This window comes from Stenella coeruleoalba (assembly GCF_951394435.1).
Source record: "Stenella coeruleoalba genome assembly, chromosome: 7".
Lineage (NCBI taxonomy): Eukaryota > Metazoa > Chordata > Mammalia > Artiodactyla > Delphinidae > Stenella > Stenella coeruleoalba.
In genome coordinates, this window is record NC_137153.1 from 109,677,301 (window position 1) to 109,693,839 (window position 16,539).

Here is a 16,539-nt window from a genome sequence, read left to right on the forward strand (position 1 = left end):
GCACGGAGCTCCTGGAGACAAGGAACAAGGAGGGAAGGACTCGACAGGCAGCCCTGGTTGAGCTCTGCACACAGGAGACACGTCAAGAGATGCAGGATGTCTCTGGAGGGGACCTTACCCTAAGTGGAAGGTCGCTGTGGATGGACGCCCACGTGGTCCTTACCTGCCTGGGGAGGGAGCTCTCTCAGGAATTCAGTCCCCTCCCTGGGGGAGGAGGCTGCCAGGAGCTCACCGCCACCCTTTCTTCCGTGTCTCCCTCTCCTGCAGGTGCTGGGTCCCAAGCCGGCTCTGCCCGAGGGTACCGAGGACACAGCCAAGGAGGACGCAGCCAACCGCAAGCTGGCCAAGCTCTACAAGGTGAGCCTCAGCTGCGCTGGCCCCTGGGTCTTGGGTCAAGAGACCTGGTCTTCCTGAGCTCCGCTGCCACGGGGCCTTGAGCAAAGCATGCGTGGGGGTGGGGTGGGGGGGACTCGGCTTCCACACGCCTCCAGTAGACGCCCACCTGCTGCCTCTGCCTTCCTGCCCCGGGAGTAAGGGCGTGCGAGCGACTGCAGACACATGTGCGTCACGTTCATCTGTGGGGTCTTGGGCAGCACATGTTCTCTGCTGGGTCTCAGTTTCCTAGCCTGTAAAGTGGGGAGAAGGGCAGTCGAGTCAACTTTTCAGGATTTCCGGGGGTCCACAGAGGAAACTGATGGGAGTGTCGTAGGAAAATACAGGGAATAGTACAAAAGTGTGTGTGGGGTGTGGGTGTGTGTGTGTGTGTGTGTTGAGGGGCAGGTTATGGTTAATGACTTTATTTATAATTTCTTCTTGTGATTTTATTATTTATTTATTTTGGTCGCGCTGTGCGGCTTGTGGGATCTTAGTTCCCTTTAACCCACGCCCTCGGCAGTGAAAGCACGGAGTCCTAACCACTGGACCGCCAGGGAATTTGCCTTCTTGTGATTTAAAAAAGTGAATCGAGGCTGCTCCTGAGCCAGGGAACTCTGGCCTCTGGGCCTGTGACACCCATGTCGTGCCCTAGGCTTGTTTGTGGTAAAATAACAACAACATGAGGTGAAGATTCTCATCAAGGCCACAGAAAAACCACATTATTGACATTTACTCTGATACTAAAGTAACACATACGCGTTGTAAATAACAGTACTGAGCAGTTCTCAGGAACATAAGAAGAAAATACGAGTCAGTGCAATTTCACTAGTTTAGGGTAGCCAGTACTGTTTTAAAAATGGGTTTTAATTACAAAAGGAACGACACTCAAAAACAAAAGTCAACCTCGCCTCCTCTCCTCTCCATGGGTTACCATGGTTACGTGGTTACCCTTTTGGTAAAGAAATCTCCAGATACAGCTTTCTGTGTCTAGTTACATATATTTTTCCATCTCTGTTTGATATTCACGGATCCAAACGATTCATGCTTTTCTGTGGCCTTCTTTTTTCCACTTGACGTGGTCAGGAGTATCTGTCTGTAATAGTGATCCACATGGTCCTTTAAAACGGCTGTGTGGTATTCTATTTTAGGAATGTAGGAATCTCAGCAGATCCCTAATTGATGGACATTAGAATGTTTCCACCTTTTCTGATTGCAGACAGTCCCTCTTTGTGTACTTGGGCAAAGTGTGGCATTAGGGGAGTTTCCCAGACATGGATTGCTGGGTCATAGGCTGAATAAAGAGTCAGTGATTGAAAATACTGGTTCTTGGGAGTCCTCTGGTGGCCTAGTTGTTAGGATTCTGGGCTCTCACTGCTGTGGTTCAATCCCGGGTCCGGGAATTGAGATCCTGCAAGCCTCAGGATGTGGCCAAAAAAAAAAAAAAATTACCGGTTCTGGAGTCAGACTACCTGGGTTCGAATCCCAGGTCTGGTACTTTCTAGCTGTGCAGGTTACTTAATCTCTCTGTGCCTTGGTTTCCTTGTGAATAAAATGGGGACACTACTAGGACTACCACAGGGTTGTTTTAAGGATTAAAGGAGTTGTATAATTGTAGAAGTGATTAAATTATATAAATTACATAAATTGCTTAGAACAGTGCCTGGCACATAGTAAGTTTTCAATAAATGTGGAGCACTTATTTTTTAGAGTTCTGACATGTATTACTAAAATGCATTCTAGAAGGGCTCCCTAGTTACCTTCATCACGGGTTTGAAAGTGCCTGTTCACCCAGAGTCTTTTCAACGCTGGGTATTGTCGATTTTTTTTTTTTTTTTTTTTTGCGGTACGCGGGCCTCTCACTGTTGTGGCCTCTCCCGTTGCGGAGCACAGACTCTGGACGTGCAGGCTCAGCGGCCGTGGCTCACGGGCCCAGCCGCTCCGCGGCATGTGGGATCTTCCCGGACCAGGGCACGAACCCGCGTCCCCTGCATCGGCAGGCGGACTCTCAACCACTGCGCCACCACGGAAGCCCGTGGGTATTGTCAGTCTTTTGAATTTTGACGAGTATGGTACACTTAAAAAAATTCAATGAACTTTTATTTTAGAATAATTTTTAGGTTTACAGAAATATTGCAAAGATAGTACAGAGGGTTCCTGTATACCCTTCACCCAGCTTCTCCTGAACATCTTAACATAACCAGGTACATTTGTCAAAACTAAGAAACATCAGTTCAATACTACTAACTAAACTGCAGACTTTATTCAGTTTTCCCCAATTTTTCATTCCAGGTTCCAATCCAGAATCCTACACTGCGTTTAGATCTTTTTCTTTTTCTTCTTTATTTCCTTTTTTTTTTTAACTGATGAGGTTGAATATCTTTTCACCAACTATACAGTTCTTTTCCTATGCCACCTGCATTCCTGCATTGGATCCTCCCCCTTCCCTTTCCGTGTGCAGTTTCCATGCTACACCTGTGTGTAGGTCGCAGATGTGGTTGTGACATAGTGGAAAAAGACAAAGAAATCCTGAATGAGCCTCAGGGCTTGAGGGCACAAGTCCTCATGTTACCCTGCAGTGTCGTTTGGGGGTGGGGGTGAGACGAGGGTCTCCCCACGTGTGGTCTTTGGGGCGCCCATGGTTAGGCTGAAGTGGTGGAGGTCACTGATGGGCTGGGCTGCCTTTCCCTCGTCCTCCCAGGTCTCCAATGGTGCGGGCACCATGTCGGTCTCCCTCGTGGCTGATGAGAACCCCTTCGCCCAGGGGGCCTTGAAGTCTGAGGACTGCTTCATCCTGGACCATGGCAAAGATGGGAAAATCTTTGTCTGGAAAGGTATTGGGGACAGGGGAAGGGCTTGAACAGGACCTCGAGTGGGAGCTCCAGCAGCCTTGCAGGAATTTGGCTCATGAGTCTAGGGAAGAGGAGGGGGGCCTGAGGGTCTGAGTGGCAACTTTCCTACTGGCTGAGCGGCCTTGGTCAAGTCACTTCACCTCTCTAAGACCCTGGTTTCCTTATAGGTAAATGAGGACAAGATCTTTATCCCATAAGGTTGTTGTGTGGATGAAATGCCATCATTTTTGTATAGTTCTGAGCTCAGTAAATGGGCCACAGTGGTCGGTGTGCTTGCCATCATCAGGCAGGACCCCCAGCTGGCCCCCCGAGAGCTCATGGTGTGATCAGCTCTGAGTTCTCTGGCCTTGGCTGTCCACAGTCTAGGAAGAGGAGGGAGGGAGGTTGGCCTTCTGCTTTCCCTGGACCATTGGATGCGGGGGCACAGCACTGACCCCCGGCCCCTTACCCTCCCTCTGCTGACAGGCAGGCAGGCCAACACGGAGGAGAGGAAGGCTGCCCTCAAAACGGCCTCCGACTTCATCTCCAAGATGAACTACCCCAAGCAGACCCAGGTGAGTCTTGGAGCCAGGTAGGACAGTGAGAATGGGTCCATTTTGGGTGGGTATCCCACCTCAGTGTGGACTGGGTGTCTGAGGCTCCCTTGAGGACCCCTGCTGGGTGGCCCCTGTCCTCAGGGGGACCCCAAGCCAGCATGTCCTGCTCTCCCCCCTCCCCTTCCAGGTCTCCGTCCTTCCTGAGGGTGGCGAGACCCCACTGTTCAAACAGTTCTTCAAGAACTGGCGCGACCTAGACCAGACGGATGGCCTGGGCCTGACCTATCTCTCCAGCCACATCGCCAACATAGAGCGCGTGCCCTTCGACGCCGCCACCCTGCACACCTCCACTGCAATGGCCGCCCAGCACGGCATGGATGACAATGGCACAGGCCAGAAACAGGTACCTGGGGGGCTGGGGTGGGTGTGTCCAGGCCCCTTCCTTGCTCCCTCCCTGGCACCTCTGGCCCACCCACTGCCTCCTGCTTCTCTGAAGATGTTTCTCTAAGAGATTTTGACCACAGTTTTTGGTGGATGGAATTATTTTGTCTTGCTGGATTATTGCAACCAACATACCCTAAGCACCTACTGTCTTCCAGGCTCCATGCCAAGTGTCTGAGACCCCACCCTGCCCATGAAGAGTACCTGGTGTGGGAGGGGAGGTGACCACAGCCACAGCTGGTTGCTCAGTCCTGTGTGGTCAGTGGGAGATGGGAGGTGCACAGGGATTATGGGAACACAGGAAGGGAAGTGAAGGTGGGTGGTTGGGGCAGTCTTCACAGAGGTGGGGACCTTTTGGTTGGGCCTCAGAGTATGAGTAGGAGTTTGCTGCCAGAGAAGAAGAGTAGGTATTCCAGGCAGGGAGCTGTCCTGGGAGCCTGCTGCTGATGGCATCCTCAAGGAGGGGCCTTGAGTTCCATGTCCAGGGGTGTGGACTTGATCCTGTAACCATTAGGTGCTAGTGAGGGTTTTTTTTTCTTTTTCTTTTTTTTAAAGGCAGAAATGTGACAGGCTCAGTTCTGTGCTTCCTAAACTCACTGTGAAAATGAATTTAGAGACAGGATAATGACGGTAGAGACCTCATGAGGAGGTTATAATAGTCTAGCGAAGAGATAATGACCTTGAGATCAGGAAGGTCACAGTGAAGATGGAGAAGTGGGGGGGGGGTGGAATTCAGAGATGTTTATGAAGTAGAATCTGCTTCAGGCAAACACTGATTCCATCCTACATAATAGAAATAGCAAAAGTGTTAATTTTTATTTATTATTGTTTTTGTCATTGGTGTTATTATTTTTCATTCATCACCCATTCATTACTTCAGTGGGAGGGGAGGATGCAATGAAAATGATCAGGATAGGGCAGTGTGGAAAGAGCCCTGGCAGCTCAGCTGTGTGACCTCGGGCAAGTTACTTAACCTTTTTGAACCTCACTTTCCTCACCTGTAAAATGAGGCTTAGCCCACTCCATCACCTTCGAGAATTTTCAAAGTCCGGAGATTGTTTCCCGGGACTTGCAGCACCACCAGGTGGCGCTGCAGGGCTTTGTGACCACTTTGACACAGTGTTACCGGAGCTCTGCAAAGAGATCTGCCAGCAGGTGTCATTCTGAGGTCACTTAGTGATGGCCCTGCCTCTGCAGGTGATCTATAAAATTCAGACAACTTAATAATGATACAGATAATGGCAACATTAATAATAAAATAATAATAGTTCTAATAATTAAGAGTAGCTGCCCCCTGTAGGGCCATTACCCTGTGCCAGGCACTGTGCTAGACTTCCATGAATAGACCAACATCCTTTATTAGTCTCCTACTGAGGCTCATAGACAGTGAGCAAGTTGTCAAGGCTGCACAACCTCTAAGGGGGTGGATCCTGATTTGGATCCAGGTCATTCGTTGATTTGTACCCTTAGCCTGTGTTATACTGTGTAACACCCACGGAACCCATTTTGCAAATACTATCATGCAGGTCCAGTATACTACCATGCGACTACCAGTCCCTGTGCTGATTTCTACAAGCAGGAAGTACAGGGTGGGGCAGGGGTGCAGTATAAGGATCCAGAGCAGGAAACATGGGTTTGAATCCTAGTGGCTGTGTGATTTGGGCAGATTATTTCACTTTAGTCTGAGTCCGAGTGCGGTCGTGTTTTGTAACCACTACCCAGCACTGTGTGGTTTCTCAACTGGTCTGAGTTGGGGACTGGGGGTGCTGCACTGTGTCTGAGCCCAGCTTTGCTCTGGTAGATCTGGAGAATTGAAGGCTCCAACAAAGTGCCCGTGGACCCCGCCACGTATGGACAGTTCTACGGTGGTGACAGCTACATCATTCTGTACAACTACCGTCATGGCGGCCGTCAGGGACAGATCATCTACAACTGGTGAGGGTCTGGGGCCCTGTGCTGTGGGGCGAGCATGGCAGCAAGGAGGGATGTGAACAGGGCTGAGGGAAGCCTGCGAGTGTGTGGACCTGAGCCGGGGCAGCCACCATCCACTGGGAAAGGCTCTCGTCCACAGGGCAACACCTCTTGTCTTTTTTCTCTAAACAAATTTTAAACTATTCTCATAAAAGCATTACGTGTCCATTGTAGGAGACATGGGGACTAGGGAGAAACAAACAAACAGAAAATCCCTCCCACAATCCCACTCTAAGTACTGTTCATCCTCCCACCTTTTCTAATTAAAAATTATTTTTAATTCTTTAAAAATAGATAATACATTCACAAGTCAAGGATCGAAACAGAATAAAAACGCATGTATTGAGAAAGCTTGTCCCCATTCTGTCCCTCCCCACCTTGCTCTATGACCCCCACCCCTCCATGGATGCCCACTTTCATTAGTTTCTTGTATACTCTTCCAGTAATTTTTGATGCAAATATAAGAAAATCTCACCCTATATTCCTAGTTCTTTTCCTTCCTCACAAAAGCTAGCAAACTATGTATTTTATCCTGCACTTTGCTTTTTTTCACTTAATACTTCCTGGAGCTTGGTCTCTGTCAGTACATAGAGAACTTCCCCACTCCTTTTTACAGCTGCATAATATTCCATCACGTGGCTATCCTGTAGTTTATTTAACAAATTCCCTGCTGTTGCGTACTTGGGTTGATTCCAGACTTTTGCTATTAGAAGCATTGCTGTGATTAGTAACCTTAAACAAACATCAGTTTGAATGTGTAGAGAAATATCTTTGCAGCAAGTTCCCAGAAGTGGGACTGCTGGGTCAAACAGTAAATGCACTTGTCATTTTGATAGATAGCACCCAGTTTCCGTAGGTGGAGTTTGTAGTATTTGCATTCTCACCCGCAACAAATGAGAGTGTCTGTTTCCCCACGGCCTCACCAGTGGACTGTGTTATCAAACTTTTGCTGTTTGTCAGCAAAAGTTATAGTTTATGAAATGGTATCTCAGTATAGTTATGAAATGGTATCTCAGTATAGTAGTTTTCTTTTTTCATTTCGTTTCTCTTATATGCAGTCTCAAACTTTTTGAAGATTGACGGTTGGGTTTCTTTTTTTAAAAACTTTTTATTTTGAAATGACTTGCTGAAAAGTTGCAAAAATACTACAGACAGTTCCCATATACCCATTACACAGCTCCCTCTATGATCATGTCTTAACCATAGTTCAAGTTTCAAAACCGGGAAATTAACATTGTTGCGATACTATTTACTAATCTATAGACCTTACTTGAATCTCACCAGTTCTCCCACTAATATCCTTTTTCTGGTCTAAGATCTAACCCAGGATCTCACATGCCATTTAGTCATCACGTCTCCTTAGTGACATTTAATCATGTCTTTAATCTGTGACAGGTCGTCAGTCTTTACTCTTTTTATTTTTTAATAAATTTATTTATTTTATTTATTTATTTTTGGCTGCATTGGGTCTTCGTTGCTGCACGCAGGCTTTCTCTAGTTGTGACAAGCGGGGGCTACTCTTCATTGCGGTACACAGGCTTCTCATTGCAGTGGCTTCTCTTGTTGCGGAGCACGGGCTCTAGGCGCATGGGTTTCAGTAGTTGTGGCATGCGGGCTTCAGTAGTTGTGGCTCACAGGCTTAGTTACTCCACGGCATGTGGGATCTTCCTGGACCAGGGCTCGAACCCGTGTCCCCTGCATTGGCAGGCGGATTCTTAACCACTGCGCCACCAGGGAAGCCCTCAGGCTTTACTCTTCTTTCACAACCTTGATACTTTGGAAGAGCACTAGTCTTATTCTGTAGAATGCCTCTCAATTTGACAACCTCAGATTTTTTTTTTAACATCTTTATTGCAGTATAATTGCTTTACAATGGTGTGTTAGTTTCTGCTTTATAACAAAGTGAATCAGCTATACATATACATATGTTCCCATATCTCTTCCCTCTTGCGTCTCCCTCTCACCCTCCCTATCCCACCCCTCTAGGTGGTCACAAACCACCGAGCTGATCTCCCTGGGATATGCGGCTGCTTCCCACTAGCTATCTATTTCACGTTTGGTAGTGTATATATGTCCATGCCACTCTCTCACTTTGTCACAGATTACCCTTCCCCCTCCCCGTATCCTCAAGTCCATTCTCTAGTAGGTCTGTGTCTTTATTCCCATCTTACCCCTAGGTTCTTCATGACCTTTTTTTTTTTTTTCTTAGATTCCATATATATGTGTTAGCATACGGTATTTGTTTTTCTCTTTCTGACTTACTTCACTCTGTATGGACAGACTCTAGGTCCATCCACCTCACTACAAATATCTCAATTTCATTTCTTTTTATGGCTGATTCCATTGTATATATGTGCCACATCTTCTTTATCCATTCATCCAATGAGGGACACTTAGGTTGCTTCCATGTCCTGGCTATTGTAAATAGAGCTGCAATGAACATTTTGGTACATGACTCTTTTTGAATTATGGTTTTCTCAGGGTATTTGCCCAGTAGAGGGATTGCTGGGTCGTATGGTAGTTCTAGTTTTAGTTTTTTAAGGAACGTCCATACTGTTCTCCATAGTGGCTGTATCAATTTACATTCCCACCAACAGTGCAAGAGGGTTCCCTTTTCTCCACACCCTCTCCAGCATTTATTGTTTGTAGATTTTTTGAGGATGGCCATTCTTACCGGTGTGAGATGATATCTCATTGTAGTTTTGATTTGCATTTCTCTAATGATTAACGATGACAACCTCAGACTTTTAAAAGCAGCTTGAAAGAAATTTTTTTGGACACGGTAATACACACACGCTACAAAATTCACGAGAAGCCTTTTTTTTTTTTTCCTTAATAGCTGCATCAGCACGTTGATTTGTCAGATTGTTTGCTTATACAGATAACACATGTTGGTTATGAGAAATTTAGACAGTCATAGGAAGAGGTGGGGCAGAAAGCCACCCACTGTAAATATCCCTGCAGGGCAGATTTAGGATGAGGAAGTCTGTTGGTTGTGGTCAGATCTCTATAAGAGGTGAGATGCTGAGCTGGGGGATGTGGCATGTTGGTCTGGTTCCTGGCACTGGTTGCTTTTGAGAGAACCCCTTTTCCTCTCTGTGTCTCAGTTTCATTACCTGTAATCCGGGGATTTGTGGGTTTCTCAGGCCCAGGGTGAAGGAGAGACTCGGAGCTCTTTGCAAACCTCAGTGCTGAGTATCACTTCCCTTCCAGGCAGGGTGCCCAGTCCACCCAGGATGAGGTCGCCGCATCTGCCATCCTGACTGCGCAGCTGGATGAGGAGCTGGGAGGTACCCCTGTCCAGGTGAGCCCATTGTCCCTCAGGGCCACACCCTGGGCCCTGTCCATCTGTTCACTCATCTATCTGACTGTCCATCATTCCATTCATCCATCCATCCTTTCAGCGAACATTTATGCAGGGCTCTGACACTACATCTGCAGCCATGAACCCACAGATCCCACCCCTGCCCTGCCCTGAACTGCTGTGATGTGGTTTACAGTCTAGGGGGGAGAAAGATGTTCAGCAGACATGCAGGCGAAGGTTGGACAATCACACATAACGACGTGTGCAGTGAGTGAAAATGATAAGACACCAGAGGAGCAGGAGAGGCAGTGTGGGGGTTTAGTTCAGAGGACGGACATGGAGCTAGCCTGCTTGGGTTTAAATCTAGTCTTCACCTCTGGGCGGCCTCAGACAGGTCACTTAGCCTCTCTATGCCTCTGTGTTCTCAAACTGGGGTTAATAACAGTACCTATCTCACAGGATTGCTGTGAGGATGAAGAGTTAACATTTGTAAAGCATTTAGGGCCATGCTTGGCCCATAATAGACCCCTTATACAGGTGTGTTAAGTGTAAGGACGCATACATCCCAAGTAGGAGCTAATTGGAGTAGACAGGGCCCCCATCCAGGGAGGGATTTTTCAGCTGGGACCCAATGGTTGAGTAGGAGTTAGCCAGGCATATTCCAGGTAGAGGGAAGGGTACATATAAAGGCCCTGAGGTGGGAGGGGGGCACTGGTTATTAAAGCGAGGGGAGGGTGCCACGATAGGAGCCTGGGGAGATGATCAGAGGGACCAGACCACTCAGAAGCCACCGTGAGGATGTTGACCTTGACCCTGAGAACAAGGGGACGTTGCTAACATGGTAAATGTAATGTGAAGGGATTCATGAGTTTAAAAGGTTGCTCTGGCTACAGTGTTGGGCCCTGGAGGGCAGCAGGTGGGGGAAGACATGGGAGAAGGAGACAGAATCCTCCTTTCTCTATCCTACCCTTGGAATGAGCAGGGCTCTGGGTTCAGATTTGGGGTTGGTGCCTTGAACTTTGACCACGACAGTGGGATCCTCTGGGTCCTGGAGGCGGGGTGCCGGGTGCCGGGTGGGATGATTACTGCCTCAGCTCATCCCAACATCAGCCTTAGGAGTAGCATTCTTGGCCCCATTTCACAGAGGAAGAAACTGAGAGGTTGAGGCCCGTGCCTGAATTCTCGCTGTCAGGGCGGAGCTTGGATCTGAGCTCTGACCCAGCAGTGGTGGCCCACGTTGGGAAGCGACTCCAATACCCCCGGCCCACACGTGCGATTGTCTTCTAGATTTAGCTAGCCAGGGTCTCAACTGGGATCCGAAATGAAATGGGCACACGGGGCAGAAGCAGATGTGATATATCTTAGACCTCCTTGCCCTCTCCCTCCCACCACTAAGCCCTTGACTGCAGCCTGCTTGTGGGGTGTACTGGCTGTGCAGGAGGGGTCTCTCCAGATCTGGAAGGCTCTATTCTCACCACTCTGCCAGCTTTCATGCCTGAGGCTGACATCACCATCCTGGAAGAAAGTGCACGAACAGTCCCTGTGCTTCCATTTAAGGGAATATTTGCAAACGTGGGCTCTCTTGGTTCTTGGACTAGACTCAGGCTCAGCAAGGCAGGGCCTCGTGGGAGGGGAGCGGCCGAAGCAGTGCCCGGGGGGCCTCAGGCAATAGTGCTGTGTCCGGCCTTCCTGGAACTCCTGTTCCCCTGCCAGCCCCTGTGTGCTGTGGGGTCATGCACCACCCGCGCACAGACCCAAGTGCGACGGCCTTATTTGAGGGGTGAGCCCAGGCTGTGCTGGCTGCAGGGGGTGGCGGTGAGCCTGGTGTCGTACAGGACTGACATTCCCACCCCCTTTCCTGACTTGCTCTTCTGTCTCCCTCCCAGAGCCGTGTGGTCCAAGGCAAGGAGCCTGCTCACCTCATGAGCCTGTTTGGCGGGAAACCCATGATCGTCTACAGGGGTGGCACCTCCCGCGAGGGTGGACAGACAGCTCCTGCCAGTACCCGCCTCTTCCAGGTCCGGGCCAGCAGTTCTGGAGCCACCCGAGCTGTTGAGGTAATGCCCAGGCCCTGGACCCCAGGCAGGATTGGCCTCTCTGAAACCTCCCAGGCTTGATGGGGAGATCTCCGGGCACGGGATTGGGTGGGTTTGGCTGAGGGGTTAAGAAGTAGCTTTTTGTACCTTCCTGCCCTGGCAGCAAGATTGTATGTCTTAGATTTCCCCTTGTTTCAAGAAATGCCCATTGCCCCTTGCATACCTTCCATAACGGGCAGCTCACTACCTCACAGGCAGTCCATTCTTCACAATCTGGACACTGTTCTTCATTACATTCCAGTTGGATGCTCTCCCTTTCATGGTGGAAGGTGCAGATCTGAACATAATCCTATTGAGCAGCCTAGAGGAGAATGGGATTATCACCTTCTTTGTTCTGGGCACCCAACTTCTGTTAATGCAGCCCAGATTTCTAGAATCTCCTTGGCTAGCCACAGTGCACTAATGACTCATGGGAGTCAACTAAGGCCCTCAGTGCCCAAAGTCTGTGACCTCACCTAAGAGCTGGTCCTGCTGCAGCGTCTCCTGGGCTACGAGGAGGGGGCTGAGGACATTTTATCTGGTTCCTGATTAATCGAGGACTGCCCTCCCAGGTGATCCCCAAGGCTGGCGTGCTGAACTCCAACGATGCCTTTGTCCTGAAAACCCCCTCAGCCGCCTACCTGTGGGTGGGTACAGGAGCCAGCCAGGCAGAGAAGACCGGGGCCCAGGAGCTGCTCCAGGTGCTTCGGGCCCAACCTGTGCAAGTGGCAGAAGGCAGCGAGCCAGGTAGGAGCAACGGGCAGAGGGGCCTCTGCTGCTTCTGGGTATGCAGCTGTTATGTTTCCCTCCCTTCTGTCTGCTTGGGGGTTTCTATATCCTCCCCCCTCTCCTGAGCACCTGTCCCCTAATGTGCGTTAATAAAAGTGAGTTAGGGAATTCCCTGGCGGTCCAGTGGTTAGGACTCTGCGCTTTCACCACAGGGGCACGGGTTCAATTCCTGGTCGGGGAACTAAGATCCCGCATGCCACAGCGCTGCCCCCCCAAAAAAAAAAAAAGTGAGTTAGATGAAAATGAGGGCTATGGTCAGTGAGAGGGAGGCATCCAGGAGTTAGAGAAAGGAGAGCTCAGTGTGGGCTGGGGCAGGTGGGGAAGTCAGCTGGAAGAGGGGTCACAATGCCACAAGCCTGCTTTGTTTCCAGAGCATGGGTCAGGAACACCTTTGTTATGCCAACCCCAGGTTTTTCCATTCTTACTTTTAAGCCCAATCCCTCCTGCTTGATGCTTAGCAGAAATGGGGAAGAGTAGTTCTGTCTAGAGCAGCACAGTCCACTGGAACCTTCTGAGAGAATGGACACGTTCTATGTCGGGTGGCCACTAGTCACATGTTTAGGCTAATGAATATTTAAATGTGACTGGTGGGAAAATGCAATTAAATTTAAATAGCACATGTGGACAGAGCAGGTATAGTGGAAATGATACGTGGCGTCAGGTAAGGTGGCTTTACAGCATACTAGCTGTGTGATGTTGGGTGAGTTGCTTAACCTCTCTGAGCCTCAGCCGCCTCACATGTTGAGCGGGGATAATTATCCCCATCCCGCGGTGCTGTCGTCAGTCTCAAACAAGAAGTAGTCCTGGCTGTGTGTCCACTGCCAAGTCTTCCCTCTCTGGGCCTCCGTTTCATCACCGTCGAATCCCTCAGGCCCCTTCCTTCTTTGGCGCCCTGGGATTTTAAGATGCAGGCTGCGGATTGAGAGCAGTTGGTTGTGCTAGGGCAGGGCTTGTCCCAGGGTCTAAAGAGAAGTGCTGGAGGGGGGAGGGTGGGGTCAGTTGGTAACTGGTGTGGCCTCCCCTCACAGACAGCTTCTGGGAGGCCCTGGGTGGGAAGGCCGCCTATCGCACGTCCCCACGGCTGAAGGACAAGAAGATGGATGCCCACCCTCCTCGCCTCTTCGCCTGCTCCAACAAGATCGGACGTTTTGTGGTGAGTCCCAGCGGAGGGCGGAGGGCGCTCCCTCTGCTTGCCCCTTGGGAGGTGTGTTCCAGGGAGCGGAGCTGTTGCAGCCGCAGCAGGGGCAGGGAGTGTACCCTTCTGACAGACCAGCATAGACCCATGCAGGTTGGAGCCAGCTCTGCATCTCACTCAAGGGGGCAGATAGAGCAGGCCTACGGCGGGGGGGGGGGGGGGGGGGGGGCTTGCTGGTGCGCTGTTATTAACCTCTTCCATTCCTTCCCAGATCGAAGAGGTCCCTGGCGAGCTCATGCAGGAAGACCTGGCCACCGATGACGTCATGCTTCTGGACATCTGGGACCAGGTGGGTGAAGCACGGTGCTGCAAGTCACTTTCCCTGTCTGAGCCTCCATTTTCTCATCTGCAGAATGGGCAGATGAGAGGTAGATAAAATCTCCTTGCCAACTGCAAAGCACCATATAAATGCAAATCAGACGACCAGCGTTACTTCCCAGGCCTTAGGGGAGCGTGAACTCTTCCTTTAAATCTGTTTGTAAAGAAAGTTGAACTTTGCAGCATGTCACATGCAGGCATAAACTGTCCGGGGTGTCACCTAGAAGTAGACATTTCCCTGTCCCCACGGGGCTTGCATTCTCGTGGGGGGTGGCAGTCCGTAACCCCTCCTATCAAGCTGGCTTCTCCCAGAGTTGTCAGGGTTAGAGATAGCAGCCATGCAGGTGTAAGACTCCCCTCGACCCGCAGGGCTGTTTCTTGGGCTCCCCAGTTGGAGGATCAGTACCAAAAGGTTTGCAGTTTAGCCGTTCAGCTGCTGGCAGCTTTGTTCCATTTACTACTTAATCTGTACGTTCATCTGTTTATTCACTCACTCAGCCAACATTTTTGAAGCACCACTGTCTTCCAGGCAAAATGCTGTGATGCTGGGAGTCCTGTGATGAGCAGTACAGTCACCATTCCTGGTGTTGAGGGGCCGATGTACTGCAGTAGGGAACACATTTGTAAATAAGTGAGGGCGAGGAAGTCTGGCATTTTATTGTCTGATACCATCTTATCAATGACATGCTCTTTAAGATATTTTAGATACACATCAAAATAAATGAGACATAAAAATCAGCTGGATAGGTTTTTTGGTGTAACAAGCTTGTCATAAGATTCAAGATGGTGGTAGTGGTGGTGAGTTGTTTTTATTCCAAGCCTTAGACCTTGTTGGCTCAGACACACGGAGCCTGGCACATAGCAGACTCTTAATGCATGTTCGTTGGGTGAAGAAACCAGTGAGCATATGTTAGGCTGCTCATTTGCTGAACAAGCAAATGCCCGGAAAAGGATCATTCCTGAACTGCTAGAGAGGGGTCTCAACCTCAGTGGCTGACGGCACCTGTTAGTGAGTGAAGCAGGCCGAGCTGGGGAGACACGAAGGCATGGTGGAGTCTGAGGCAAACTGGAACTTCCCATTGAGAGGGGCAGCTGCTACTCAGCTTCGTCATCCACGTGCGGGTGAAGCTGCCAGATCCTCCCCGTTTGCAAGGGAAGTTGGAAGTCTGGATTGAATGTAATCCGCTAGTCACTCAGTTTGTCTAAAAGCAGACCACCCCCTAGAGGGTGGTGGGCCTACAGAGCAGGTTGGAGGTCACCAGTTTGCCGTCTCTGTTCCAAATCCTTGGAGTCCCGGTCCGCGGGCTCTGTCAGCGGAGGGGGTGTCTGGTCCACACCTGGAACCTGCCGCGCTTCCTCCAGGAGCGCGTAGAGTCAGCACTCCTCACGCCATTTCATCTCGCGCCTCTCTTCCAGGTCTTTGTCTGGGTTGGAAAGGATTCTCAAGAAGAGGAAAAGACGGAAGCCTTGACCTCTGGTGAGGACCCAAGGGTGCCTGTGGGTCTGTGTCGTGCGGTGGGGTGGAAGCAGCTTCCTCTGCGGGTCTGGGCGTTTGTGACGGTGGAGGTGGGGACTTTCGCATCCGTGGTCAGCCCCCGGTGAGCCCTCCCTGGGGTGGTGAAAGAACAGCTCACTTTCTGCAGAAGCCTTAGGTCCCACCAAAAGGAAGCAGCAGCTAGGAGCTGCTTCAGATTCCCAGAATGCCCAAGGACCAAACTTGTCAGGATTTAGATGTGGGAAAGCAGATCCCTGGTGGCGGAGCAGATCTGATTTGGGAGCTGGAAACCCAAACGCTGGTTCTTTGATATCTTCCAGTAGGGGACGAAGCTGGAGGTTAAACTGTGACCCCCGTTCCTTCCCATGTTCCTGGGCAGGGCAGTGGAGGAGTCATGTGGGTGTCATTGCCTTTAAGGGATGGTGGTGTCCAGTGCGGGGTTGGGCCTTGGGTACAGTGGGACCAAAAACCATCTTAGGCAGGGAACCATGTCTCCTTGGCGAGGGAGACCCTAAGGATTCTTCTCCTGCCTATGTGTCTGCAGCTAAGCGGTACATCGAGACAGACCCAGCTAATCGTGATAGGCGGACCCCTATCACCATGGTGAAGCAAGGCTTTGAGCCTCCCTCCTTCGTGGGCTGGTTCCTTGGCTGGGATGACAGCTATTGGTCTATGGATCCCTTGGACAGGGCCCTAGCTGAGCTGGCTGCCTGAGGAAGGCCCCACCCTGTTACTGGTCAGTGCCTTTCAGAACTGTCCATCCTGCAAGGAGACCTTACAGCGAGCAGGGCCACTCTGGTGTGTGTGTGTGTGGTGGTTGTTTTGTTTGTTTGTTTGCTTTTTTACAGTAGCCAAAAACAGCCCTGCAAAAATTCAGGGTGCTTGCAAAATTGTCTCAAGTATTTGTGCTTTTGGAAATAATTGAATTCAATAAAAAGCTTTTTGAAGTGTGTTACCCTGCTGTGGCTCATTTGTCTTAGTCATTGTTCTGAGAAGGAAGGGGGAGGCATGGCTTGTGTCTGTGAACCAGTGAGTGAGTTTCATTCACCTCGTGTGTGAATCATGGTCCGCTGAGAAGCAGTGAGGTGAAACGGGTATAGATTCTACTAGGGGTAAAATGCTTACGTGGAAGGAAATTGGGGGGGAACCAGGAGGCTGGAGAGCCATCAGACTGAGATGCAAGTCTGACCT

At 50.1% G+C, this 16,539-nt stretch overlaps 1 protein-coding gene across 2 annotated transcripts in view; it reads left to right on the plus strand.

Moving 5' to 3' along the window:
• The window catches only part of GSN (gelsolin), a 56,714-nt gene extending 40,411 nt beyond the window's left edge, over window positions 1–16,303 (plus strand). For both annotated transcript variants that reach the window (XM_079927139.1, XM_079927138.1), the window contains 12 exons: window positions 268–357; window positions 3,074–3,206; window positions 3,690–3,778; window positions 3,948–4,163; window positions 6,003–6,136; window positions 9,386–9,476; window positions 11,363–11,533; window positions 12,124–12,298; window positions 13,369–13,493; window positions 13,747–13,824; window positions 15,270–15,330; window positions 15,893–16,303. In XM_079927139.1, the coding sequence (XP_079783265.1) occupies window positions 268–357; window positions 3,074–3,206; window positions 3,690–3,778; window positions 3,948–4,163; window positions 6,003–6,136; window positions 9,386–9,476; window positions 11,363–11,533; window positions 12,124–12,298; window positions 13,369–13,493; window positions 13,747–13,824; window positions 15,270–15,330; window positions 15,893–16,062 (1,533 nt within the window). In that variant the 3' untranslated portion in view covers window positions 16,063–16,303. The remainder of the gene's footprint in view (window positions 1–267; window positions 358–3,073; window positions 3,207–3,689; window positions 3,779–3,947; window positions 4,164–6,002; window positions 6,137–9,385; window positions 9,477–11,362; window positions 11,534–12,123; window positions 12,299–13,368; window positions 13,494–13,746; window positions 13,825–15,269; window positions 15,331–15,892) is intronic.
• Window positions 16,304–16,539: the final 236 nt, after the last annotated feature.